Below are 27,898 nucleotides of genomic sequence, written 5' to 3'. Positions count from 1 at the left end.
AATCTTTCTTAGGAACACACAAAGATCAGAGTCCAACAAATCCAACATTCTGCCCATGAATCTCAAACTGTGATCCATTAGTAAACTACTGCCTACTCTCTGCTCACCCCTTATTTAGTTTTTCACCCATCATTTCCAGTTATATTTGGCAAATGATGAGGCCTGCAAGTTCATCCCTTCATTTTATAGATGACAGCCTCATTAGTGGCTTCATTAGAATTAGCATGTCACACTTACAAATGCAATTACTTTCTGAAAGCTAGATAGTTTAGAGGAGCTTTAATATACCAAAGTATTGTTTTAATAATTTAGTGGAAGCAAAAGACAGAAGCTGATGGTTCTAAAGACTTTATGTTGTTATTGGCTAAAAGATTTGGGACTTTAATGCCCGTGCTGTTAATTCTTTCACTTATAGAAAGTCTTTTTTTTTTAAGTGAAATATTCTTCAGTTGGTGCTCTATACATAACGTGTACTATCATTTTTTTTTTACTTCAGTGTTTTACTTCTAAATGTGGTATTATTCTTTACTTTAAAAATGCTGCCATCAAGTGGTAATTTGTATATATAAAACAAAACTTGTATTTTATAATTTCTTCCAGAATCACAAGTAAATTGTATACAAGGTTATGTTGGTTGAAATAATAATCGGAAATTCTTGACAGAGTTTTGGGACCCTGTCTGTTCACTTGCTTCCACTTGTAAGAGATATATCCAGCAGAAATAAATTAAAAAATTAAGATTTGTCGGAATCTATTGGAATAGCCCCAGCTTCTTCCAACCTAGAGGTTTGAAAACATCCAAATGTGACTAGATCAATATTGCTCTGGCAGGAAGGTAATGGCGCTCCATGCAGTCATGATGGCCACATGACCTTGGAGGCATCTAAGGATAACACCGGTTCTTCAGCTTAGAACTGGAGATGAGCACCATCCCTCAGAGTCAGACACGACTAGACTTAATGTCAGGGGAAAACATTTACCTTTACTATCGGAATCAGACACAGAAGAAGAGAGAATGAGAATGAGAACCTGAAATAGGAACATTGTAAGATATCTGATTCCTGTCTAAAAGATGGACTTTTGAAATATAAATCAATTACAACTATACGTTGATAATTAATCTTTAAACTGACAACACATCTGTGAATTGGGGTCACCAGGTAACTTTTATTATTAGAGATTGTCACTTTATACTTGTGAATGCCGGTGAGTTGATCAAATTCAGTCTGAGAATATCCCTAAGGAGCCCATAAAACTGTCTATATTTTATGTTTATAGATGGCACTTCTTACACACACCATATTCAGAAATCTGCAAAAAAAGTCCTTTTTAAAAGGGTTATTTTCTTAATAAATACGTTTGTTAGAAAACATCTTTCTCAGAGATTTGACACATAGGTGAGCACAACTCTTGATTATCGGACATGATTGAGCACAGCAACAATGCTTGGGCTTCCTCTGGGGCTAAACATCTTGCTTTGCTCATTTGGTCAGGATTAAAACATGTAGGTTTGAAACTGGAGTAATTTATAGCTATATTACCTAGATGGCGCCTTCTATGAGTTATGTGGCTAGGTGGGCTTTGGTGGTGCTTGACGCAGGTGTTGAAGCTAGCAACATGAATGATTTATAATTCCTGAGAGCAGATCATGTAGCAAACATCTGCAGGCATAGCTGAGAAGGAAAACTGGAAACACTTGAGAGTTGAATCAGATACTTCCTGGTAAAGCAGGCGAAGATGGAATCACAAACATGCAGATCTGACATACTCTCAGCTTTCAAACAATTTTTGTTGATATTAATTTCCAGTCCTCTCCTCCCTTAATGACTCCTTCATACCCTGTTTCCCTGAAAATAAGACATCCCCGAAAAATAAGACCTAGTAGAAGTTTTGCTGAATTGCTAAATATAAGGCCTCCCCGAAACTAAGACCTAGCAAAGTTTTTGTTTGGAAGCATGCCCAATGCCTGCCAAACAGAACACCAGAGCATTCAGGATTGGTAAATGTACATACCAGTTGTACATGGAAATAATGGTAGTAACAAGAAATTCTTGAAAGGATTCACAGTTTGTCTGGTTATGCTGGTTTATGATGACAACTACAGTATATAATAAATGTTCATTTTTTTGTTCAACAATAAATGTGAATTCTTCTTCATGGAAATATAAGACATCCCCTGAAAATAAGACCTAGCACATCTTTGGGAGCAAAAATTAATATAAGACACTGTCTTATTTTCGGGGAAACACGGTAATAGCACGATGTGCAATATCATGAACTGCAGTTTGAGACTGGCAATTAATTTTAGTGACTTAACATAGCTGTCTCTGATGTCATTTTCTGACTTTCAACTTGTTCATTTTACTTTTTATGTTACCTAGTGATAATATTAAGCTAATTCCACTGAACCAAATTCACTTAACTTTCTAGACTCTCTCCTAGGGATTTCTGACCCAATCTCCCATCTTTAGAATTTATGAGTTCAGTTCTTTTTCATTTGTCCTCAGAGGTAACCCTAAATCCTCCTTTTACCAAAATTCATAGGTAGTTCTAGTAGAGTGGTTCTCAACCTGGGATCCCCAGATGTTTTTGGCCTATAACTCCCAGAAATTCCAGCCAGTTTACCAATTGTTAGGATTTCTGGGAGTTGAAGACCAAAAACATCTGTGGACCCCAAGTTGAGAACCAGTGATCTAGTATGTCATTGTCAACTCGACCACTTCCCTTCTCTAAAAACTTGCAGTCTTCTTCTAATTTCTTTACTGCAGTTTCCATTTTGACTGATCAAGGTATAGGAAGTCTTTGACTACCTCAGTATCTCATTATCTGCTTTAAGGTAAAGTTAAAGGTTTTCCTCTGATATTAAGTGTAGTCATGTCCAACTCTGGAAGTTGGTGCTCATCTCCATTTCAAAGCTGAAGAGCTTGTGTTGTCCGTAGACACCTCCAAGGTCATGTGGCTGGCATGACTGCATGGAGCACCGTTAGCATCTATTCTTGATCTATTCACATTTGCATGTTTTTGAACTGCTAGGTTAGCAGAAGCTTGGGCTAACAGTGGAAGATCACCCCACTCCCCAGATTCAAACTGCCGACCTTTCTGTCAGCAAATTCAGTAGCTCAGCAGTTTAACTTGCTGCGTCACCGGGAGCTATAAAGTTAAATAAAATATCAATGGTCATTCATTTTGTTTTCTTAATATTCAGCAGTGACCCTGCCTTTGAACTCTCTTCCTTGCCTTTTTTCAGGAGTTGCTCCAAATCTTTGCTATTTTCTAATAATATAGTGTTGTCTTCATACCTTATTGTTAATGTACTTCCCTCCAATTCTCATGCCTCCTTCCTCAGAGACTAATCTAGCTTTACCTATCATATGTTCAACATAAAATACAAAAGTAGGTCTAGAACCTTCTTTCACATTATTTTTCTGTTAGAAGGCCAGTATACCATCCGTTATGTCCCACAAATTGCATGACTCTGCAATTGGATTGAGGCTGACTAGTCCTAATTTTCACTAAACATAAAATTTGACTTTTCATTACCTTTTGGGAAAGGTGATTGTAACTTACCTTATTAGCTCAGCTATTTCTGAATCAGAGGAAGCATTATATCAAACCTTGATATATATATATATATGTGTGTGTGTGTGTGTGTGTGTGTGTGTGTGTGTGGTGTGCAGAGGCACTAGATCAAGGAAGTTCAGGATACGTGGAATGAAAAATGGGACATTTTTGAAATAATCTGAATTCCATAGTGACAGTTTGTCAAACTAAAATATGTTTATATACAATTATATTCTTATTGTTGTCTAAAAATACACACATTCAGCTGTATTGAAATTCAAATGATTACTGTATTCAATAAACAAATCTAATGCTGCTTTTTTGTCTACAAGGGCTGCTTTGTTGGATTTGATCTGGCCCATGCAGTTGGCAACGTTGAACTACATTTACATGACTGGGGAATAGACTTTGCTTGCTGGTGCTCCTATAAGGTAAGAAAAGTCTGAGGTCTTACTTATGTACTCATATAATTCATCAGTTAACCTCATGTATCTGTTGAGGACAGGTACTGGGGACCAAAATACCCATGAATAGCTTGAGAGTCATTTTGCAGAAAAGGAAATCACCACTGCTGTTTCGGGAGCCAGCCACCCCTGACTGCTGCTACCATTTCCTAACCCAGACATTTTAAAAGGCCAAAAATAGCACCATGACAGAAAAAGTACAAGGGGTCTGTCTACTTTTAAGTTATCCCAAGATATACTATTTATTTTCTTTTACCAATCAGAAGAGAGGATCGTTTCTTTTTTAGATAATAGTTATGGTTCAGTACACATTGAAGCATGAATAAGTCAACCCAGGTTTTTTTGGATTGATGTTTGGACTAACATTTCTAGACTTATACATGGGTATATAGTGCATTTTCATTTGGTTCTGCAAAGGCTCCAAATCAAGTAGAACAGAAGATTAAACGTTGGCGGTCCATTGTTTATTTAACACAGACCAGTTTGCATTGTGTTATGGTGTGGGGATTAGACTAGGACTAAGGAAAACCATGATTTAATTCCCTGATTACACATGGAAACCCACTGGGTGGCCATGGGCAGGTCAAACTCTCACAACCTAAGAGGATATTGCTGAGAAATCCCTAAGATAGGGTTGCCATAAATTGTAACTGACTTGTGGGCACATAACAATAGTGTGATAACAGTAAATAAAAAATAGTCTTTAATAAATACTTACAAAAGTTGAATTTTTTGCAAGTTTCTAAGGAAAGGAAGTTCTAAGAATATGGAACAGCAACTGAAGAAACTACTTAACAGTCGTTTTGCCAATATTTGCAAGAGGCTTTGCAGTTTTAGAGAGAAAGCTATTTTCAGGAAAGTCTGTCTCCCTGGTTCACATTCATATTGTACTTATATCAAAGACTTTGTAAAGAGAAAGAGGTCACTTTAACTCTTATGTGTGTCATAAAATGAAGAAGATATTTTAATGCTGACTTCTATCTTTCAGTACTTGAATTCTGGAGCAGGAGGTCTGGCTGGTGCTTACATTCACAGGAAACATTTCCAGACTGTGAAACCAGCGTGAGTATATTAAGGATGAAAGATCTATCCTACTATTGGAAAAAATGCATTATCTCTCTGCTTGTGAGATCATTCAGTTTAAATGAAAACTAAACAGGCTGACTGTCTTGTAGTTTGCTGGATTTTTTATTGTCCTTTTGATAAGAGGGACAATATTTGTTGGTTTCCACTCCTCTGGCATCTCAAACATTCACCAAGATTTCTCAGAAATGATGACAAGTGATTCTGCAAGTATATGAACAAGTTTCTTCAATACTCTGAGGTGCAGTTTATCTGGCCCTGTAGATTTGAACTCATGTAACTGGTTGATTCCCGAATCACTCCTTATCAATCCTGATTTGCAACCTGTAAACTTGAGTTCTTTGCTGATGCAGGAAAGCATTCACCATCTCATCACATGGGCTGATTTGCCTATTGTATGTTGCATCCCATCCACTTTTGCCATGGAGCCCATTAGACGAAGCACAAGCACTTCTGGCCAGGCTCTGTGCTGAAAGAGGAGAGGAAGTGGTGCACGCCACCACTGCGGCAATACGGGAGCCTTCCCATGTTGCCTTACCACAGTGGTTCTCAACCTGTGAGTTCCCAGATGTTTTGACCTTTAACTCACAGAAATCCTAACAGCTGTTAAACTGGCTGGGATTTCTGGCAGTTGTAAGCCAAAACACTTGGGGACCCACAGGTTGAGAACCACTGCCTTACCAGCAATGAGGGGAAGCCAGGCAGTGACACTTCATCTGATGGGATAAGAGGTAATCCAATTTGCACGATGCAGGACTTGGAGTGATGGGTTCTCCACACATCCCACCAGGAGTTCATGGATTCACCACAATGTGGGGCAAATCCATGGGCCTTTATGATGAAGTATTTTTTTTCGGGGGGGGGGGGGACTGAAGATATTGTATAGGTGTTGAACACTTCTGCTTTTTCATTGTGATCTGTTATCATTTTACTTTAGAGTGGCAGTCCTACCATTTCCATCATCATTCCCTTGCTTTGAAAACTTCCCCTTTTATTGCTCCTTTTTGAGAGAAAAGACAAATAGTGTACACACATTGTAGCAGACAATAACGGAGCCTTATTTCTCCATTCCATTTTTTTTTACCCTTTTCATGGTGTAACAATTCTTACTAACATGACTGCACGTTCCACAACTCATGTAGCCCTCAGAGATTGACCTTGAAAGCAGTTATATAGAGCTAATGCTTGCTAGTTCTGCCTCCAAGCAAACCAGTGGCTCAGGTCCTGTCTCCTTAGTGTGCTCAGAGAGAGCACAGCCAAAAATAAAAAGCACCTTCACAAGCCTTAAAAATACAGAGACAGATAAGGTGATTCCAAAATATAGCTCACCTTCTGCTCTCTCATCAGAGTCCATATGATTTTGAATATTATCTATTGCCTTAACTAACCAGCCCTTGTTTTTTTGAAATTATAGCATTGATGAAAAGAATGCCAGAACTGCATTTAGACCTCCCGTGATACTACTACAAATTAGGTTTAGAAACACAACTCTCAACTGAATGTGACAGATAAAAGGGTAGTTTTATTGTGGGAAAGAGAGTCTTGCTACTCTTCCCAGGCTTGAAAGTGTTACGCAATGGGAAAAGAGAACTGGAGCATGCAGTGTGGGAAAAGACCCAAGATGTTTCCTTTTGCAACCCACATGCTATGCAGCCTGTTTTTAGGATTGTGAAGAAGTAAGCGCCATGTAAAGAATTAAGCAAAATAATATATTTTTTCCATTGTAAGGCACCATCGATTGTAAAACAAACCCTAATTTCACCAATAATAAAAATACATAAGATACATCTGTGATTCTAAGACACAACCCATTTTTAGAGATGTTTATACAGTATAAGGGAAAACTGAGCCTTAGAACTGAAGAAATAAAGTAGTTACAGCTAGCCATGTGACTTTTTCACATTCATTAAGGGCAGAGGATTTAACAGGGAAGCACACTGTCACCCAAAGCAATGCTTAATAAGTGAAAATATAAAAATATAAACACGTTCATAAATATGGCATATAATGGGAAATGGGTTTTGTGACATTTGAAAATGCATAATATGGCAAGTATAAAGGGAAGTGGGTATTTTGATGTTTCATATAGATGAACCGGCAAGTGACCAAAATGCTTATCAGAATGCATAATTTCTGGATTTGGTATTTGGGAAGAGCAACATACTTCCCCATAGGCAAAACACTGTAGCTCCACTGCTAGAAATATTAGCAGGGCATCCTGGTGGGAAGATAAGTGGATGATGTATGACAAATGAGGAACAGATGTACATATCTCCTAACCCTCCCCCGTCCCCTTCCAAGATTGTGCATAAGGGTGATCCCCAGATATTCTCATTTATAGGAGGGTTCAGCCTATAGAGATATTGATATTAGATAAATCTCCCTTTTTATATTAACTTTTAAAAAGATATATTTTAAGCAGCCTTTACATGTCTTGCATTAGGGAATCAAATCAAAGGGAACTCTGTCGCTAATCGTCCTTTAATAGTGGCATATTTTCATTAAAATTATATTGGGATATAAAGCTAGGAAGCATTAAGAAAAAGATCTGTATTATCAAAGTCTTTAGAATCTATGAAAAGGAGGAGGTATTTGATGGTAGGTTTGCTGTATAAACCATTTTCGAGTAGTTATCATGTACTTTAAGAATAGTAGCATGATTATATATTTAAGATATTTTAATACATTAAGATACATTTCCATTGGCAATGCTTTAAGAAAGCTCTGGGAGTTATTTTGATGATAGCTAGAATAAGGGAAACTAAATTGAGTTTTGGAGGGAGAACAGAAGATAATGATACAAACACTATTGCATTAATGCCTTGCCTGGCCAGACAGATAATAATATTATTCACAACAGTCTAGACAAAATAACTCTGATTAATTCTTAGAATCATTTTGTCTGCTTGGAATTGAAAAGTCATCCTGAAACCTGACAACAATTTATAAGTTGAATTTCACAAATTCTGATTTGCTTGAGATAAATGTAGAGTCTTGCGCTCCCTCAAACACTTTGCTTTGATTTTCATAGACTTGCCTCTTTCACCTGTCTTACTCTACGTGGTGACATGTGTCTGAGATAATATGCAGACTACCTTATGCAATGAATACTGCAGTTATATTTCTGCAGACGCACATGCATTTCATTCCCCCACAATGTCTGTCATATACCTTAAAGGGAGATATACTCTGAGATTATTACGTAGCACAGTTTATGAAATATGTTCAATCCCAACATATTGACTATATAAATTGCTTTCAATCACTACTGTCTACTAAAGTCAGGTGTACTTCAAATATACTTTATTTGTTTAAGATATAATGAGATTTTGCAACATTCACAAATGACAACTTTTTCTGTCCTATCCTTGTTCTTTGGAATTACTGTTTTGATCTGAAAAACATCATAGAGGAAGAATTTTGTGTAAGGAAGGATCTTCAGCCTCTTCCCTTTAACATTCTAGTGCCCTAGCAATATTATTAGTAAACTATAGAAGAGTTTGCAGACCTGATGAATGTAGACACCCAAAACCATCTGGCATGGGAAGTAAAAGGTATCTAGGTAATTGGTACCTAAGGTAAAGGTTTTCCCCTGACATTAAGTCCAGTCATGTCTGACTCTGGGGTGTGGTGCTCATCTCCGTTTCTAAGCCGAAGAGCCGGTCTTGTCCTTAGACACCTCCAAGGTCATGTGGCTGGCATGAGTGCATGGAGCGCCATTACCTTCCCGCCGGAGCGGTACCTATTGATCTACTCACATTGGCATGTTTTCGAACTGCTAGGTTGACAGGAGCTGGAGCAAACAGCAGCCGCTCACGCCACTCCCGGGGCTTGACCCTGGCACCTTTTGGTCTGCAAGTTCAGTGCTTTAACGCACTTTGCCACCGGGGCTCAATTGGTACCTATGTAAGGTTTATTTAAGGTAACAGCGCTCCATGCAGTCATGCCGGCCACATGACCTTGGATGTGTCTATGGACAACGCCGGCTCTTCAGCTTAGAAATGGAGATGAGCACCAACCCCCAGAGTCGGTCACGATGGGACTTAACGTCAGGGGAAACCTTTACCTTTACCTCTACTAAGGTTTATTTCAAACACTATAATTTTTGAAAGTCCAAGTGGTATGAATTTTTACTAGCGATAGAGTTCTGGAATCAGGTGAGAAGCAAAAAAGCAAATGAGACCTAGACTGCACAAATAATGTCTTGAAATCATACTTAAAGCCTGTAGAATTGGTTCTGAGACTTTAGGGCATTTTTTTTATTGAACTTCTCTTTCTTGCTGCTGTCCCCTATATACCCCAAATATCTATCCCATGCCCTATCTCCAGCAGAAAACCTCTTCTGAATCCTGGGACCTCCTCAGACTAGAGCAGTGGCTCTCAACCTGGGGTCCCCAGATGTTTTTGGCCTACAACTCCCAGAAATCCCAGCCAGTTTACCAGCTGTTAGGATTTCTGGGATTGAAGGCCAAAACATCTGGGGACCCACAGGTTGAGAACCACTGGACTAAAGCATGGATCCACTTTAAATGCAGTTTCTGCCTCTTGCAGTGTTCTGGGGCTTGTCTTTTAGGGCGGCTCCTTTAAATTGCTCAGCTAGAGAGGTCCTGGGCCTCACTAAACTACAAACCACAGAATTCTGCAGGAGGCAAAAACTGGATTTGAAGTGGATCAATGTTCTGTTGTGATGAGGCAGCTCTGTCTCTTGGATAAACTGAACGTGCTTTCATGTTTTTAAGGATCCCACCTGTATTTTGCTAGAGAACGTAGTAGTAAAATACAAGAAATGCTAACAGTAATAGTACAATCAACTGTACTTCTTGCTTTAGGTAAATACCTAAATAATGTGGACATTCCTATATCAAGAAGCTCATAATCAAAAATAGGGAAGATAAAGGCAAGGGAAATTATGAAAACCATAAATCAATAGAGTTCGTAGTGGGTACAGCTGAGAATGTGTTTAGGACTACAAAACCAATCTTGGATTGTGTGACTATCACTCCCAAACAATCTTACCCTTTTTATCTTCACTTCTCCTTTCTTTTTTCCACCCACATCAGTAGGACGTTGCAGGTCTCACCAATAAAACAGAGAGAAAAAAACAAATCTGTCTATGTCATAGTATTCCATTTTATAGCTGATTTAAATGCAGAACAATTTGCAAGATGCCATACAATCAAATAAAGTAGAATTTAACTGCTATTGAGGTTGCAGGCGTTTTGCTGTGTTTGGGAGGTCTTTAAATATCATTTGAATCAAGGATGACACCCAGTGGCCAGATGGGTTTATTTCATCTATAAACCTGAACTATGATTTCAAATGTTTTGCCTTTAGCCTCCTCTTTAAAAGAGTAATTAAATTCCTATCCATCTGATCTCCCTGTTGTCATGTAGATGATGTGATCAATTGTTTTTACCCTGTGGCCAATATTATGGCAATCTTTTCCCTTTCCTGGTATGGATTTTAAAAAAATCTCATATTTCATCTTCTCTTCATAATATTGATATTTATAGGAAAGTAATTTGTCTAGAATGTATTAAATTAGAACCTAAGCTGTGAATTATAGCTTTCTTTAAACAAAATGCCATTGGGGTATGCTACTGAAGAGTCCTTATTCTTGTCTTCAGTAAAGGAAGTTAATATTTAATAACCCATATCAAGATGTATTAAGATGCAGTCTGCATCTCTAATGCCATTTGTTTTGCTTTGGTTCAGATATGCACTTTCAATTTACATCTCTTCAAAAACACAGGCCATGAAACAGCTTGCAGTTCTAGACTTTTCGTTATGTCTTTAAGAACCCCATACTAGCAAACAGGGTGCTATTAATATATTTTGTGGAATCATGCAGAATAAGGTGGGGTAAAAGTTTGACCTAACACTAGAGAGATCCCTCCCAGTTTTTGATAATCCATGAAGTTTTCAGGGGTAACAACCTAATGTACCTGAAATGACTATTGTGAAATTAAAATGGAGTTGGTTATGGTTATGAGAAAAATAAGAACCCTGTATAACGATCTAACCCAACTAGTTAAACGCTGGAATAAAAATGAGCAAAATAATAATTCAGAAAATTCATTTTAGGATAGTCCCCAAGCATTGTTCATATCATCATGGGTCTTCCCCATGCTTCAGTTCAATATATTTAGAGCAAGCAGGGGAAATCATCCTAGATTTAGTAGATGAATGGCAATAGAATGGCAATATCCAATGATGATAATGTTTCATTATTATTCACAACATTTCTTTTGATCAGAGTGGGCTCCCCAGAACCATGTTTGAGGGCTCCCCATGGCTCCATAAAAGATTTAAAAAATGAACAAAGGTTTTGCCCCAAAATGTCCTTTAGGGAATGTGCAGGACATTGCCATCATGTTTGGATTCCCCTCTCCGAAAAGACCAGGTCAAACACTATTTTTAAAATACATTTCCTCTAGAAGCCCACCAAAGTTTTCTAAATATAGCCCACTATGCCTTCACAGTTTCTCACTGTTGCTTTAGACATATGGGTCAAGTATCATATGAGTATTGCTATATATAAGATAAAAATGTTGTGTGCTCATTATTAGATGTGCAATGACATTCATAAAAATATTGATGTAGGGGTATGCTAAGTTCCAGAAGCTGGCAAGAGCACTGCAAACATTTCTAGCTTGAAAGAAAGCATGAATTGCATATAAGAAAATTAGGAATATGAGGGTTCAGATAGATGTGGATTCAGGACAGTTTCAACTATTTGAAAATATTAGATGGGAATCTATCACATGAGAATAGGCTTTGTTTGATCAAAACAAAAACATGGCTAAACATAGAAAGTTAGTTCCTAAATGAAAATACTGGGAGCCTAAAGAAAATATGAGCTTCTAATAGTCACTGTGGATAGGAATGCTAGAAACAAAGTAGAATACTATACTATAGTGCAAAACTGATACAAATTCTTGGGAGTTTATGGTGGGAAAACCTCTGTTGGACAATCAGGCACAGAAAACAAAATGAATGCACAACCAAACCAGATACTCTCAGAAGCATGACAATAGCCAATGGAAGTATGGTGACATTTATTCACCCTCACAAACTTATTTTCTTTCCCCATTCACTCCAAAAGTCTCCAAATTCCTCTCCCTCATTCACTTGACTGTTGCAGGTGCCACCAACATCAGAAGGCTTTTCTCTCCGCCTTTCTTTCTCTCAGGGCACTCTTAAACTGGAAGATACAATTTCCTCAATAACTATGGTGGTCATCCATTAGCTTTTGGGAATTTTTTGTTTTTCAAGTGCCATGAATCATATAGCAGCAGCACTAAACACCAGAGGAGAATAGCGGAAGAGCGGACTCATCAGTGGAGGCAGGGTACTAGTCTCAATCTGAACTGTGAAAACCTGGAACAAGGTCCATATGCTTCTAAAACAGTGGTTCTCAACCTGTGGGTCCCCAGATGTTTTGGCCTTCAACTCCCAGGAATCCTAACAGCTGGTAAATTGGCTGGGGTTTCTGGGAGTTGTAGGCCGAAACACCTGGGGACCCCAGGTTGAGAACCACTGTTCGAAAAGATGGGGCTTCATATTTCAAACGTATGTATCTTGAACATTTGGCCTCTCCTTAAGTTCGTCACTTTTTGTCAATAACACAATTTCTTCTTGAGATGTGTGTTCAATACATTAGAGGACATTCAGTATGTCATTCTGTCTCACTCAGGTTTTCTCAGCAACACATCATTGGTTTTCTTCCTCCTGATTTTGGAAACCATGCTCAAATAAGCACTTATTCTTACATGAACAAAAGACTGTACTAATTGGAGGCATAGGTTGGTCACTGTTAACACAGCTGAAGCCATTGCTGCAACTGAGGCAATACCTTTTGGAGCGGCCACAGACACCCAAGTTGAGATCTTTATTTCTACATATTTTTATGAATAGTTAGGGATGATACAGTTTTCTTGATGTAATGCACAGGCTCATTATAAAAGCAATGCTGGTGATAGTGCTTTCACTTTACCATTTTTCACCATTGTTACTTTGGAGAGGTCATGGTGACAGTCTAAACAAAACACAATAAGAATTTTGAACAACCAATATATAAAACTACAAATCTCAAACAACAAATTAAACATTTAAAATATGTAATTCCATAGTATCAAATAGAGGAAAAAGAACTAAGGTGATGGTAGGAAGGAAGGAAGATATCCATTCATCCTGTATCAAGGTCAGTGAAGCTGCAATTATTTGCATATAGGGAAACAGATTTACCCTTCCAATTTGAAAATGCTATTTTATAGGGATGTGTGTCAAGGGCATTTTTAATATCAACAATGGCAACTCTTCACCAAGATAAGGCATTAAAGATGATAATATAAAAGGGTGCCAGTTCACTGGCTCATGGGACAGATCCATAAATAAGACATTTCTTTCAAAATGTAACAATAAGAATTTGAAATACATTAAAAGTAGGAGCTCTGCCAGAACCAAGTGAAAACTTACCATTTATCTTCATTAAAGATACCTGTGAAGCACTCATATCTTAAATATCACTTTCAGATGAAAAAATGTAAAAAGTCTGCACACACTGCAAGGTTCACAGAAGAGGTTTTGAAATAAATTAGGAATACGTTGCTCTGTATAGATTGAATCAGAAAGATCTCAGTTTTAAAAACTGCTGATCCACCCAGTTTGAAAAGCAAGTGTCTCTAATGCTAGCCCCTCTTTTGGAAGATGAGATGGTAGCTAATGTAGCCATTACTATTTCTTATCCATATTCTGTCTCCAGACTTTAGCCTGGAAACTGCAGACTGTTGAGCATGATTTCAATACTGTGCAAATTAATGGGGAGAGGATGGGTATAAAATCATGCATAGACTGAGAAAAGTGAATTGAGACTTTTATCCTTTCAGGAAGTCTAAAAAGACACTAAAAAGAAACACATATCAAATGTCATGTGCTCTAAGTAAGTTGGATGAAATGAAACTGAAGGGGATAAAGAAGCAGCGAAGAAAGGTCAGAGGCGTATTAACTAGTAGCAGGAAGCATTGTAAAGCCATTGCCATAGCAATGAAGGAAAGGCTTTGCAGAATAAATGGTTCTGAAAAGAAATATGAAGGGCCTGTGTCTCTTGTCCTGAAATATGATAGTAACAGGTGGCTTGTGAGATATATAAAGCAGAATCATGGTACATACAGAGACAGGAGTGAGAGAAAGACAGAGAAAAAGGAGCAATTGGAAGTGACCCTGGCAACAAGATAGCATGAAGGGATCATCTTGACGCCTCTTGACTGAGCTGAATATTTCTTGCTCTTCCGGATTCACACAGCTCTGAACACAATGATTTGTGCAGAACTTACAATTCAGCCCAGAATTACTGTACAGTAAATGGACTGAATGGGAACCTTCAATATGGAGATGATGGGACAAATTTCACCAAACTAACTTTAAACATACAATTGGAACAGGTTAAAAATGGAAGTGTGCACAACTGTTTGTGGGCTAAAACCTATTTTATTTAAAGTATCTTCAATTTAAGGTGGCACAGTGGGTTAAACTGCTGAGCTGCTGAACTTGCTGACTGAAAGGTTAATGGTTCGAATCCAAGGAGTGGAGTGAGCTCCCGCTATTAGCCCCAGCTTCTGCCAACCTAGTAGTTCAAAAACATGCAAATGTGAGTAGATCAATAGGTACCGCTCCGGTGGGAAGGTAACGGCGCTCCATGCAGTCTTGCTGGCCACATGACCTTGGAGGTGTCTACAGACAGCGCTGGCTCTTTGGCTTAAAAATGGAGATGAGTACCAACCCCCAGAGTCAGATACGACTAGACTTAATGTCAGGGGAAAACCTTTACCTTTACTCTGTCTTCAATTTAATGCCATATACATACGAGGGCTATCCACAAAGTTGGTTACATTTTGGATTTTAAAAAGGACAAAGTATAGGAGAAATCATTTACCATATGCATCTGAAAGACACATCCCAATACTACAATCTCATGTAATCCCCATTGAAATCTAGGCACGTCTCATATAGATAAATGAGTTTGAAAAGTACTGCTCCAGTAAATTCCCCGCTTGTGTCCTCAGCCCTTCCCCCTTTTCCCTGCCTGCAGCGTCACCAAAATGCTGCGTTGCCAGCCATGCCCCCATTGTTGGAAACGGAGGAGAGAGGTGGCAAATTTACTGGGGCAGACATTTTCAAACTCATTTATCTGTATGAGATGTGCCTAGATTTCAGTGGGGATTACGTGAGATTGTAGTATTGGGATGTGTCTTTCAGCTGCATATGGTAAATGATTTCTCCTATACTTTGTCCTTTTTAAAATCCAAAATGTAACCTACTTTGTGGATATCCCTCGTAGATATAACAGTATGGTGGGGCAGAATGAAAAACCAACCAACCACAAAATACAATACAAAATACAATATATAGTATATATTCATGTATAGCTCACCTTATTTATAGGTCAATGGCATGTTTGAGTAAAAAATTGAAATGACCCAAGGATATATTGAGAGTCATTCTGCAGAGGTGAAAGTGGCAACAAAGCTTCAGGAAGGAAGTTGACCTTCCTACCATTTTCCTGCCCAGGCATTCAAAAAAGACCCCAAAAAGTGCTATAGTGGAGAAAGTGGAATGGGTCCCTGCTTCTTTTAGGTTTTTAGAGATAAACTAAGCTCTTGTCTTTCATCATACTACTCAGAAAAGGGGATGGCTCTTTTTTTTTCTTTTTTTTTTTGCATCAGAGTTAAGCTATTGTAGTTGCATTTACCCATGGAAAGGTTGACTTAGGTTTCTTGGGTCAAATTTCTAGACTTATACATGACTATATACAGTAAATGAAAATAGATAAGGACAATATGGCTCCTTTGCAGTAACAATGTAATGAGTAGAAGTGCACTACGCTGAGGTTCTTCTTGATGGCAAACACTTAAAGATTGCTTTATGTGACTGTTTTGTCTAGTGTGGCACATAAATTTAACAATCTCCTATTATTATATGAAGAGGTCCATATTTCTTATCGTGTCTGCTGCCAGACATCACAAGAGATTTGTGTTTCAAATGAAGAGGCAGTAGGAACTGACAGCCCTTTCTCTAGAGAAAGGGCCCAGTGTTTCTGCTTTCCTTGATGTAAAATTGATATTGACATACCTTATGCTGATTCTTCAAGTCTGTAGACTGACTGCATCTACATGGTAGAGTTAATGCAGTTTGACAACAAGATATTTGGTCTTCTCTTCCAAACAGTAGTGATGCCTCAGCTCCCAAGAATGCATAGCATTGAGCTATAGCAGTTAAAGTTGTATCAAACGGTGTTAATGCTAAAATGTAGAAAAAGCCTTTGTCTTTGAAGTCTAGTCTATTTAGAGACTGTATTCAGAATGTGGCCAAGATGATTTTGTTCTGTTTCTCTTCATACCCAGCTAGATGAAGACTGAAAATTCAAGGACTTTCTTTAAAACATGTCACTTAGTAATCTAAGAAAGTATTGTTCAACACTTTCTGAATTTCTTCCTCTATATCATGCATGATTTTATAAACCTCTGTCTTCTAAATATACTTCTTACTCATTTCTTTCTCTCTAACAGAAAAGCTCAGAGAATTCTATTTTATTTCAGCTCCAGCTTTTTCAGTCTACAATATTTTTTTGAGATGGGGATCCCAAATTGTTCTATACTATTGGTAGGATGACTGCACCATAGATTTCTATAAAGGCATTACATTATCACTCATTTTATTTCCCCTTCCTTCTCCTAATGATCACCAAAGTTTTCCCTAGTTTCCTGATTATGTTATTTTATATAGGATTGGGAAGAATACTAGAAACTATTCAGAAACAGTTCAGACACCCTAACAAGAAGAATCCTGGAATGATAACAATATGTAACACAATTTTTGTTCTTGGGTTATAAATGTAATTTTCTAATTTGTTCTAGCATAAAAACATGGAAAATGTTTATTAAATGGCAAAAACTTTATTTTTGGGGACATCCTGCAGCCCATTTTGCTATAGATTTTCAATGAATATCTCATAGAGACTCAAACAATTCAACATAGTTTGTGGCAGCCACAAAAACAACGTTTCTGGAGTATAACAACTATTTTAAAAGTAAGTGCCACACAATTAAACAGGACTAACACTTTCAAACCAGAAACAGAATTTTTTTCAAATTTTGTTACATAGTGTAATATTTGCAGTTTGTCACAAACTGCCAATACTCTTCAAAAATTGCCAAGTTTAAATCACATTCTTTCAATGAAAAAATGGCTAAAGCTATTCACTGCTTCTTTAAAGAAGAGCTTTAGCAAAGATTTGCACCCCTCTTTTTATATCAGATATCTGGCCATTTATTGTTCTAGACAGGAACTGATATGAAGGTGAATGTCCTATGCAGACAGTACAAGGACATTGTTGGTGAGGCCATATATCAATTTGAACTATAGATAAATGAATGAGTTGATGCCTATAATTTATAGATTAAAAGATTCATTTTCATGTGATAAAATGTAGGAGCACTGTTGACACCTAGGGTATCAGAAACCTGGATTTCTAAGATGGTCATGTTTTAGATTATGGGACTGTCTACAAAGAAGGGCAACCCTACCACCCATTGATTCTGGGAAATGTTGTTGTTCAGGATAGGTTTTTTATTACCTGTAATACATGGACACATCAGTTAACACACCCTGGACAGTGTATCTCCTTCTTACAAATACTTTTTATGCCCAGCCCTCCTTTTCTGTTGGAGCTGGAAGTTTTTAGCAGCCTTAACATTAGGAAGCTAGTGAAGGAAGGCTTGAGGAACACATACTTCTGATCTAAGGTTGTAGCATGTCTTCAGTAAACAATGCAAAAAAGAGAGTAATCTACTGCAGCCCATTTTATTGAGTTTATCTGAATCATATCCTACCAATAGTTAGAAACTGATAATGTTGATGAACTAGGATATTACATGCCAATAGTTGGACCAAGATATTCTATTAGACCTCATTGATTTAGTTCAACAACTAAGCGTGGAAGTGTCAGAAGCATGTTAGCTATTATAGCTGACTAGTTCAGGTAGTAGAAGAAAAGTTTTTCTGCCTCCAACCACTTCTTGCCTTAAGTAAATGAATTCTGGAATGAGAGCCACTTTTCATAAACGGAATCCTTCCAAATAACACAATTTTTAAAAAGATGAAATGCATGTAAAGCAGCTGAAAGAATAATAGATAAGCTTCAATAGAGGATTAAAGCAAAATAGTACACAGTGTTCTATTTAAAATGAAAGGAATTATTATGAAGTCTTAAAAACAGTGCAGCGTTATCAGCAAGTAGGTCCTTTAAATAAACACTTTGCTTTGTTTTATTTCATTTCTTTAGAGTGCTCTTAGAAAGAAATGGACATGAAAGGCAGGCTGGTGACGTTGGTGGGACTTGCACATCAGGCTCCATTTTTGATAGACATTCATAGTAAATTCAGATCATATATTAGTTATCAGGTAGGCTAATGTTTTGTTTCTTTGGCAAGCGCACTGGTTTGTGACAGGTCACCCCAAGCAATACTCGTAATAAGTAAATCTGTGGATCTCCTCACAGTTTAGAATACAGTTTGACTTTGACTTTGTTGTATGGTCTCTGTTTGCCAATTGAATGTTTTGCCTTGGTGGAAATTGCCCTGAGTCCTCTAGGGGAGATGAGACGATATATAAATAAATTATTATTATTATTATTATTATTATTATTATTATTATTATTATTATTATTAAAGATCTATACTTCTTCCTTCATTTGCTCACGTAATGCTTTTGCTTGCTTTCTAGACCATTGTGTAATATTTAGCATTTTTATGAGGTTGGGTTGTCAGAATAACTGGCCCAACTAATATTAGAATATTCCAGATTCACATACATAGACCCAGTGTCATGCAATTATTAAAATACTCCTCCAAGACTGGGAATGAACAGAATCAGACTTGTATTTTGGGTCATGAGATGACCTGAATGTACTTGTGTTTATCATTATCTCTCAGCCTAACCTATTTCGTGTAGTTGATGTGAGGTTCACGTGGAAATTCTAGGAGAAAGTGGAAAATAAAAGGGTTTGTTCAATCAAAATTAAAGATCAGGTTTAAAAAGAATAATAGAATCCTAGAATTGGAAGTGGTCCTATGAGACACCATCTCCCTGCATAATTCAAAATATTCAGTGAGAGCATATAGAGCAGGTAGCTGTTCAGACTCTTTTTGAAAACCCTCAGAATTGGAGACCCCATCACCTTTCTAGGTAATTGGTTCAATTGCCAAACTACTTTCACTGTCAAGAAGTACCTTCTAATACTCACCTGAAATTTACCCTCCTGTAGCCTAAGAGAATCGTCTTGTTTCTCCATAGCTTTTCTTGACTTTGACTTTGATGACACCACCAGGGCCTAAATACCTTCATGACTGATTAGAGCTAGCCTGTATGGCACTAATACATTTACAAAGATTTCTAGAAATAGTAAGCACTCATTAGAAAATCTGAGAACTTTTTCCTCAGCCCTATTATGTTATAGATATATGTTTCCCCTGAGTAGATAAAATGCTTCAGATTTAATGAATGTATTATGAGCTTTAAAGGGATACTTTAACTAGAATCCTCTCTACCTCATGTCTACCTACTTTCACCAACCAAAGGAATTTTAAAAACTTGTCAGTTTCCAAAGAGAAGTACAATAAACTTTGGCAGGAAAAGAAAAATATTAGTCAGGCACGGATCAGACGAGTTGAAGCACCCATAGACATATAATTCCTGTTGAACCTCAGCACTATATAGTAATCCATTTTCATACAGAAATGAATGTGTTGGACAAAGATAATCATTTCACACACAGCAGTGCTTTTGTTATAGCGAGCCAGGGCTACTGGATATGTGTCTTTTCCCTCACATTCACTTCTTTGTAGAAAGAAACAACCATAGAAGATTTAATTTATCCTATATTGGCTTTACTGTAGTGGATTATGGTGGTGGAAAGAAATTTAGAGCATTTAAAGCAATGAAGTAATACATATCTGCCTAGACCCATATCATTCTAGATCATTTTCGCGGATAATGTAGGCCTATGACTTTAAATTCATCACTTTTCCTCTCCTATGTGATTTTTTGCTATATGAAAAAGCTTATGCAGCTTTAAAAGTTTGCATTATGCATTTTGTGCATTGTAGGCTAAATAAAGGTTTCACATTTTGGTGAATTTTGGCTTTTGTTGTATTTTACTGCAACATGACTTCACATGTGCTAAGGAAAATAAGAAAAATAGCTTGCAAAATCATGGATTCCCTAATTGAATAGATTCATCTGTAATGTGGTCTCACATTATCTCAGGTTGTGTATCCAAAGTACAACAACTCCAGTTTTCTCACTTTGGGCTAATGAAAGGTCAGGTTGGATTTGGTCTCAAGACGCATTTACTTGTCTTCTTGGTAGTTCATAGTATCTACAGATACTATTCAAATGTCTTGTTTTTCTTCTTCTCAGCTTTCTTTACTATCCAGGTTTTCAAAACAAGCATAGAAATTATGGGAATGGTTATTCTAACTTTAGCATTTAATAATATATCTTTACATTTGAGGATTTTATCCAGGAAAAATATAGTTGTCCTTCCAAGTCTTAGATTTCTTCTGATTCCATAACTGCAATCTTCATTCTGATTTTGGCTGGCAAAGCTATAGAATTTTTTTAACTATTGCCCACTTGAAAGTTGTGTAAATTAGTTGTGGTCAGGGCTGTAGCCGGGGAGGGGGGGAGTGTGTGTGTTAGGGGTTCAACCCCCTCCCTGCCCCAGATTTTCAAATTAAAAAAACTGGTTTATTCATGAATTTGGTTAACCAAATCTCCATGAGTGTCCACTGAAGTTTATCTGTCTTGAGTGTCCACTGAAGTTTATCGATGGAGCCTGATTTCTAAATTATTTTGTGTTATGGAACTACTCTTCATGATTCACTAAAAAAAAATTAACCCCCCCCCCAAAAAAAAAAAATCATTAATAGTCTTTGCAATGATCAACAGTTATTTGGGAGTGGGGATGAAGCAATAAAAGAATAGCTGGGTTCTAACATAAGCTATTTCCTCATATCTAGTGAATGGCAGGAACTATTTAAATAATATTTTTTATTGTTATTATTGAGAAAATTACAATTATATAAACATATTCTATACATTTCCCCCTCTTTTATTTACATTCACCCCTGTGCTCCCCTTCCCCAGAGCCATCTCTTCTTCTGTAGTCCCACCAAAAGTTCAATTCTTTATTTGGAGGTAAATTCCCATCTTCTTTTTCCAATAATTTTTCTAGAAATTTTCTCCAAATACTTTCAAAATCATTTTTTTCCCCATAATCCCTTCTTTACTTTTAAATTTGATGTTAGCTTGTCATTCAGTGCCATTTGCCAAACTTCTTTATACCATTCATTAACTATTTAGATGGTGTTAATCTAGATGACAATTGTACAAAGAATTTTCACAAAGCAAAGTGTATTTGGCTGGTGAGCACTTAACAATTTTTCATATATCTTAGCAATATGATATTATAATACTTCTCTACTGAATCAACATTTTATACCAGCTTCTCAAAGTACCCTTGACTCCACTGAAAAATAAGCTATTTTTGCTGCCAAATGAAGAGAGAAAAACATCTTAAGTGCCTCCAGCTCATTTGAAACCCAAAAGTTAAAACTTCCCCCGAGAAGAGGCAGTTTAGGAATAAAGGCTTTGGCTAATTAGGTTTAATGGGACATTGTCTTGGGAGATGTGATTTATTAAGCCAATCTAGGCACACAATAGGCCTGCAGGGTTCAGTGTCTGGATCTTCCAATTGAATGGCAAATATCCAAGGGCATTTTTAAAATATATAGCCAAGAGAACATTAAGAAAATGGAAGCCAAACTACACATTACCCATTGATGAAATACTTTAGAGATGAAAGGCATTCTCAAGAGGCTGCAATCTGAAGTGAAGACATGCTAGTGCTAACTTTATCAACTATTTTCTTTTTTTAAAAAAAGCTTGCTCTAAGCTACTTCATCTTTCAAAAATGTGTCCGTCCATCAAATTACATCCTTCATTGCATGCTTTTGTATTTATGTGTCAGTTTGGTCCATGATATATAGGTTTATGTGCAGTTGACCCATCATAGCTTTCCAACCCTGATTATTTCTTTAGAAACTTCAACGGAAGGGAAACACTACCTTCCCACTTACTACTTTGGAGAGAGATGACTAAAGAGCAAAACAGGATCTGAGTGGAATGTGTAGGACAAAAGTGCTTCCACTTTCCTTCTGAAAGATTTGAAAGATCCTATATTTATAGAGAAATGCTTATCGTTATCACTTTGAGAAGGAAGGCGTAACACATAAAGGATATTCACAGCATGGCCATAAATCTATGATCCTGTATTCAAACTGAAAGCAAGCATATTAGAGAATTCTAGCTGAAGCCCATCAATCCTTTCTGTTCACCTCCCACTCCCTTCACCCCTCACTGCCACTTTCGCCTCCATGGGCCTCTTCGCACTATACAAATATAGTGCTATATTCTACTTGAACTATCATGGCAACATTCTGTGCAGTCCTGGCATTTGCATTTTGAGGAGGTGGTGGAGCTTTCTTGCTGAGAATTTTAAATTTCCTTCCCTTTAAACTGTCAATCCTAGGGTTCAATTAATTGCTGCCATGACAGTTAAAGTGGAATAGTAGCACTATAATGGTGGAATGTGAATAGATCCCCACTATTGGGAGAAATATAAGAATGTATCCAAGTATACTTTCAACCAATGCTTTGGGATATGAAGACATTGTAGAACATGTGATGGAAAGAAAAGAAATAGACTGGAACACTATACTAGAGCTAGTAAGAAATTATAAAGAAGAAATATGTTCTTTTTAATGATCATTTTTAAAACAGCAGTTTCATATTGAATAGAAAGAGAACCTAAGTTCTTCTTCTGTCAGAGCAATGCCTCCCAATCTTTAGTCTCTGGAGGTTTTGGATTTTGTTTTTCAGAACCCCTAGCTAGTATGGTCAAGAGTCAGGTAATAGGGTGTTGAAGTAGCAAACATCTGAAGGATTGAAGTTTGTGAACTATTGTCTTGTGGGTAACTAAAGTATTTTTTTTTAAAAAAAATATTTTTATTAAGTCGTTTTCAATAAAAAATAAAATGTACATAGTACATAGGGGTTTTTAAATAGGGGAAAACAGGGAGGGGAAAGGGAAGTGGAAATTGATGTGTTAGTTCATCCATGTTCATAACTTCTACCATTTTTATTAACAATTTCTTTAGTGTAGGAATTTCATTTACTCTCCAGAGTTGTGCATACACTATTCTGGCTGTTGTTGTCAAATAGTTGAAAAGGATGTTTCTAGTTTTATATCTATAAAGCCCAACAGGAAGAATTCTGGTTTTCATTGCATTTTTATTTTTAAAATCTTCTGGATTGCTTCATGTATTTCTCTCCAGAAATTCTTTGCCTTCTTACAGCTCCACCACATGTGTAATAAGTACCTCTGTCTGTTTTGCATTTCCAGCATTTTGCACTCATATTTTTTTAAAACTTAGCCAATCTGTCTGGGGTGATATACCATTGGTACACCATTTTATACCCATTCTCCTTTATGTCATATGAATATGTAAATTTGAGCTTGGTGCTCCCATTCTTCCATTTTGATAGAGTGACCCACATTTGCTGCCCATTTCACCATTCAATCCTTAACTGAAATCTTAGTGTGACATCAGCACTTGGACAAGTCTTTTCTTGTATATTGAAGCAACACTTTGACTCAAACATATCCAGATAATAATAGATTCTCTATATAAGAATAGGGGAAAAATTCAATATTATTCATTTCCTAGCTGAAAAATTGGCTCCCTGGTATATTGGAAACTGGATCAAGAAAAATAAAATAATGGTGAGAATGTTTCACATTTTAAAAAATTGAATGCATGCATGAAATTATCAGATAGGTACAACCCTTACATTTTCAGTGATATGTTGCATATTCAGACTAGTTTCTCTAACTTGAAAGATGTGTGGTGTTCAATGGGCCAAGCAAATAGCACACTTCAGGTACACCTAATCAAAGTCTACTATTTAATACATTCATTTGTTGGATTCTAATATGGGATTCTGTTATATTTGATCCCATCCTTACATTGCATTTGAACAAAGTAGGATTACTGGATAACTCATCCAGGGCAATTAATAATATTAATAATAGGGGTACTTTGATTAAAGTAAATTTTACATTAGCACTCTTGAGCACAAAGTTCTAAAATGACATTGGAATCAATTTGAAATGGTCTGAGTTAATGTCACATTTATTAATTAAAGTATTCTTTAATTAAACTTCACTTTAGTGAAGTAATAATAATAAGTGTTTACAGATAGCAACAGTAAAACCATCCTTACTCTTATATTCTTAAAACTCATGAAGGACGAGGAGAAGGATCTGGGAAGGGAAGAGGATAAAAAGCTATCTCTGAGAGCACTCTTAAAGGTCCCATTCTTGCCATTGTGGTGTGGAATAAAAATCGTTTTGGTAGTGCAATGAAATGGCTATCACTGTATAACAATTGAGAGAAACCCAGTTCATCCTTTGTATGAAACCAGCATTAATGTTCTGAATATAATCTTGCCTTACTGAGATATATACCAACAGTTCATTCAGCTCAAAGCATAATGTGAAATGTTGTAAGAAGTAACCTGGGCTAAGTACTATATCAAATTTCATCTTAGAAGATGAAATTCAAAAACATGGAATCACTTGGTATTATTCAATTTGATGCTTTCATCATTGTCTGCCCATTGAACTTAAGGAAGATAGTGTTATTTACAAAGTACATCTTAAGGATCCAGATATATTTTAAGGAAAAGCATCCAGAAATAGCAAAGCTATTCTGTATATGTGCACTTGTAGACAATTCCACTCAATGTATTGTCAAAGTCTTTCATTGCTAGAATCACTGGGTTGCTGTGAGTCTTTTGGGCTGTATGGCCATGTTCCAGAAGCTTTCCTGACATTTCACCCACATCTGTGGCAGGCATCCTCAGAGATTGTGAGGTACATAATAATAATAATAATAATAATAATAATAATAATAATAATAATAATAATAATAATAATTTATTTATATACCACCCTATCTCCTCAAAGGACTGAGGGCACTTTCCAACATAGCAAGGAAACCATACAACAACAGAACATAATGCAATAATGAACATAAGTATACAAAACATACAGATCACTCAATTAACCACAGACTTGAGAACTAATAGCAAAATACAATCCCACTCAGTTGACTAGGATTCATAGGTAAATTTGTGTAGGATTGCTCCATAATAAAACTAGTTGCCTGTGTATATATATAACCAAGTTGAAGCGTTCAGTACAATTTATCACAGGCCTTTTTTAGGCAGGGAGACATTGTGTGTTTTTCATCACCATGTTTTGAATAGTTTTCAATACTGCTGTGAACTCTATAGCTGTGAACCTTATTAATAATCTGTATGAAGAACTTGGCTTCCCGTTTGATTTTTAATTTTTGAAAGAAAGGAGGGAGGTGATACTCTTGGATACTTGTTCTAAAGTATTTTTGGATATATTCCTTTCTCTTTCCTATCTGTCTTTTTACCACCGTTGGCATTGGCTAATAGAAGTGATATATGTCCACTGTGTGATAATAGTTGTTCATAAGGCAATTTAACCGTTTTAATTTAACTTCATTAGCCTTAGAGTGGTTGTTTGGGTATGATCTTTTCTTAGGATTTAATTTAGACTCCAACTCCTTCTGCCTCTTGCTCATCCTTTTTCTCTGCCTGTTCCCTGTGAATGAAATTACCTTTCCTCATCACGAAAGCCTTAGAGGCTTCGAAAGGAGTTCTGTATGAGTTCAACAAGCTCTGATTGGATTCCAAGTGTAATGGCCATTTCTCTTTCACATACTCTGAGCTCAGAAAACTTGTATCTTGTTATAAAAGTGAACTCAATCTCTTTTTGTTTTGACCTGGAGGGGTAATGTGGAGGGACATGTTCGGAGATTGTTGCATTCCCAGTTGAGCTGAATCTAAAAGACTAACAGAGAAAAACAGAATCAATCTTTAAAGAGGATGTGTGCACCTTTTGTCTTCAGACTCCTTTCAGCAACAATTGGTTGATCAGGTAGCCTCTTACCTTTTTCCCCTACACACAAAGTGAATCTGTCCTTCTCAATTTACCTACATTCTTAAATTAAACTTTCCACCCAAGACATAATAAGTGCTGAAATGTATCAGGACATCCCATTATTTCTTGGGACAAATTGACTACTCCCAAGAAAGTGATATTTTATATGCCATAATCAAAGTAGCATAGTTATGCCAGTCATTGGATTATGTCAGTGTTTTTAGGATTACTTTCCCCCTCACTTGCCTTAAAAACTGCTTCTAGGCTTAAAGGCAAGTTAACAATTCTTAAAGGTGTCCGGTACAAATGAAAAAGGGTGGAAAAGAACTGACATTTTACCCACCATTAAAAACGCAAAAATGTTCAGTTGAAGAAAGATTTCCTTCTATTTAGCTCTAAAGCTGAAGTCCTATTCTGAGTGATCTTGGTGTTTTTGACAGATTTATACTTTGGTATTTCTATTTATTTTTTTACATAGTTATGTTTGGAAATAGCTCAGTTTTTCGTTCTTTTTTTTCCAATCTAAGATAAAAGTTTGGGAGCCCCTGGGGTGCAGTGGGTTAAACTGCTGAGCTGCTGAATTTGTTGACCAAAAGGTCAGCATTTTGAATCCAGGGAGCGGGGTGAACTCCCACTGTTAGCCCCAGCTTCTGCCAACATAGCAGTTCAAAACATGCAAATATGAGTAGATCAATAAGTACCGCTCTGGCGGGAAAGTAACAGTGCTTCATGCAGTCATGCCAGCCACATGACCTTGGAGGCGTCTACAGACAAGGCCAGCTCTTCGGCTTAGACTGAAATTAATGTCAGGGGAAACCTTTACCTTTAACATAAAAGTTGTATGCACGCATGGTACTTTATTAGTAGTAATAATTTCACATTATAAATAATTATTTATGAATGTCATTTTCAAATCTAAGCAAGGATGAGATGCACAATGCATTAGGGAAATAAAGGAATTTTGGGGTGACTACATGATACAGTGACCATACACCAAGCAACTGTCATGCTTAATTGCTTGTTTCAGTTTAATTACTATGCTTTCTTGTTGATAAAGAAATTGCTCCTCAAAAATGGAATAGCAAACCTCAATTAGGATTTTGTCCTGCATTGAATAATCCAGTCCATATAATTGACAACCTATATTCCTTCATTCCCGCAAAGGATCATAACTATGTCGCGGTGCTGGAGCTTGGCCACCTCAGTAATGCCATGAACGAAACCGTAAAGGGATACCCAAGACGGGAAGGTCATGGCAGAGAGGTCAGATGAAATATGATTCCTGGGGAAGGTAATGGCAACCCACCCCAGGATTCTTGCCATGAAAACTAAATGGATCAGTACAACCAGAGGAAAAGATGAAGTACTTTGGCCACATAATGAGAAGACAGAAAAGCTTGGAGTAGATAATGATAATAGGGAAAATGGAAGGAAAAAGGAAGAGGGGCCAACCAAGGGCAAAGTGGGTGGATGATATCCTTGAAGTGACTAGCTTGACCTTGAAGGAGCTGGGGGTGGCAATGGCCAACAGGGAGTTCTGGCATGGGCTGGTCCATGAGGTCACGAAGAGTTGGAAGCAACTGAATGAATAAACAACAACTTAGTGTGGGTGGGATTCCACCCTGCTCCCAGA

The 27,898-nt window shown here is 37.0% G+C and overlaps 1 protein-coding gene and 1 long non-coding RNA gene across 2 annotated transcripts in view; one reads left to right on the top strand and one right to left on the bottom strand.

Annotated features, from left to right (window-relative positions):
- LOC134294895 (uncharacterized) overlaps positions 1-27,898 on the bottom strand; it is a 123,367-nt gene that overhangs the window by 1,635 nt on the left and 93,834 nt on the right. The gene's annotated exons all lie outside the window — the stretch shown is intronic.
- The window catches only part of kynu (kynureninase), a 146,886-nt gene that overhangs the window by 89,914 nt on the left and 29,074 nt on the right, over positions 1-27,898 (top strand). Inside the window, exons 9-10 of the mRNA XM_003215097.4 lie at positions 3,894-3,992; positions 5,014-5,087. Of these exons, the coding sequence (XP_003215145.2) occupies positions 3,894-3,992; positions 5,014-5,087 (173 nt within the window). The remainder of the gene's footprint in view (positions 1-3,893; positions 3,993-5,013; positions 5,088-27,898) is intronic.

Source organism: Anolis carolinensis, chromosome 1 (assembly GCF_035594765.1).
Source record: "Anolis carolinensis isolate JA03-04 chromosome 1, rAnoCar3.1.pri, whole genome shotgun sequence".
In the NCBI taxonomy this organism is placed as follows: domain Eukaryota; kingdom Metazoa; phylum Chordata; class Lepidosauria; order Squamata; family Dactyloidae; genus Anolis; species Anolis carolinensis.
Note: the sequence above shows the minus strand (reverse complement) of the source record. Positions and strands in the feature narration are given on the sequence as shown.